This window comes from Poecilia latipinna, unplaced genomic scaffold (assembly GCF_001443285.1).
Source record: "Poecilia latipinna isolate Pla-1442-1.1 unplaced genomic scaffold, P_latipinna-1.0 Scaffold9338, whole genome shotgun sequence".
NCBI classification, from domain to species: domain Eukaryota; kingdom Metazoa; phylum Chordata; class Actinopteri; order Cyprinodontiformes; family Poeciliidae; genus Poecilia; species Poecilia latipinna.
Window position 1 is genome coordinate 1 of NW_015121954.1, and position 963 is coordinate 963.

Consider the following 963-nt stretch of genomic DNA (forward strand, 5'->3'; position numbering starts at 1 on the left):
TATTATTCTATCAATTTAAAAATGTATTTGTATGTGTTTCAGTGAATGGTACATCAATGGAGATTACCTCGTGATTCTGGTCTCGATTATTGTCATCCTGCCTCTGTCATTATTCAGGAACTTAGGTAAGGATGTATTTCCTAAGTAACAATAAAAGTTGAAGCACCAGCTTTCGGACAAAAATCATTTTTTATCTTTCCTCACTAGGTTACCTTAGTTACACCAGTGGTCTCTCTCTGCTCTGCATGGTGTTCTTTCTGATTGTGGTGAGTACAGTTTGATTTCTCCTGAAAGTTAGATTTAGTCAATCGTTTCATTAAAGTTTTCAAATCACTGCTTATTTAGTTTTTTGAATATTGTGAAAAATATACCACAGTCCAAAAATATATTTCTCTTTATGTTCCTGCAGGTGATCATAAAGAAGTTCCAGATCCCATGCCCTCTGCCTCTTCCTGACACTGGAAATGAAACCATGCATATGTTCAACATCACCCCCCACAGCGACAACGTCACTATAGATGATGACACTTGCAAGCCTAAATACTTTGTCTTTAACTCACAGGTAAATAAATCTCTCACAGATTAAACAGGTTTGAATATTTTCAATAACACTCATAGAATAACTTCTAATCTTTGTATTTTTCCATCTCTCCAGACTGTCTATGCTGTACCCATCATCACTTTTGCCTTCATGTGCCATCCTACTATCCTACCCATGTATGAGGAGCTCAAAGAGTAAGTGCTGCTGCATGGATTTAACTCAAACTTTCTATAAGGTTTAAACTAAACCAATGTTATATTTCTTTAAAGTTTGGTCTGGTAAATAAAACTCTCCTTCCCTGAACAGCCGCTCACGCCGAAAGATGCAGAATGTGGCCAACGTTTCCTTCCTGGCCATGTTCATCATGTACCTGCTGGCCGCCCTCTTTGGATACCTCACCTTCAACAGTAAGTTGGGCAAGA

General features: G+C 38.0%; 1 protein-coding gene across 1 annotated transcript; it reads left to right on the forward strand.

The window, feature by feature from the left end:
• Positions 1-9: 9 nt before the first annotated feature.
• On the forward strand, positions 10-957 carry LOC106944417 (sodium-coupled neutral amino acid transporter 2-like; the record flags this gene model as incomplete). The annotated part of the gene is made up of 5 exons (XM_015027522.1): positions 10-125; positions 208-266; positions 410-562; positions 656-735; positions 848-957. Coding segments are annotated over exons 1-5 (496 nt in total), but the record flags the coding sequence as incomplete, so codon positions are not given.
• Positions 958-963: the final 6 nt, after the last annotated feature.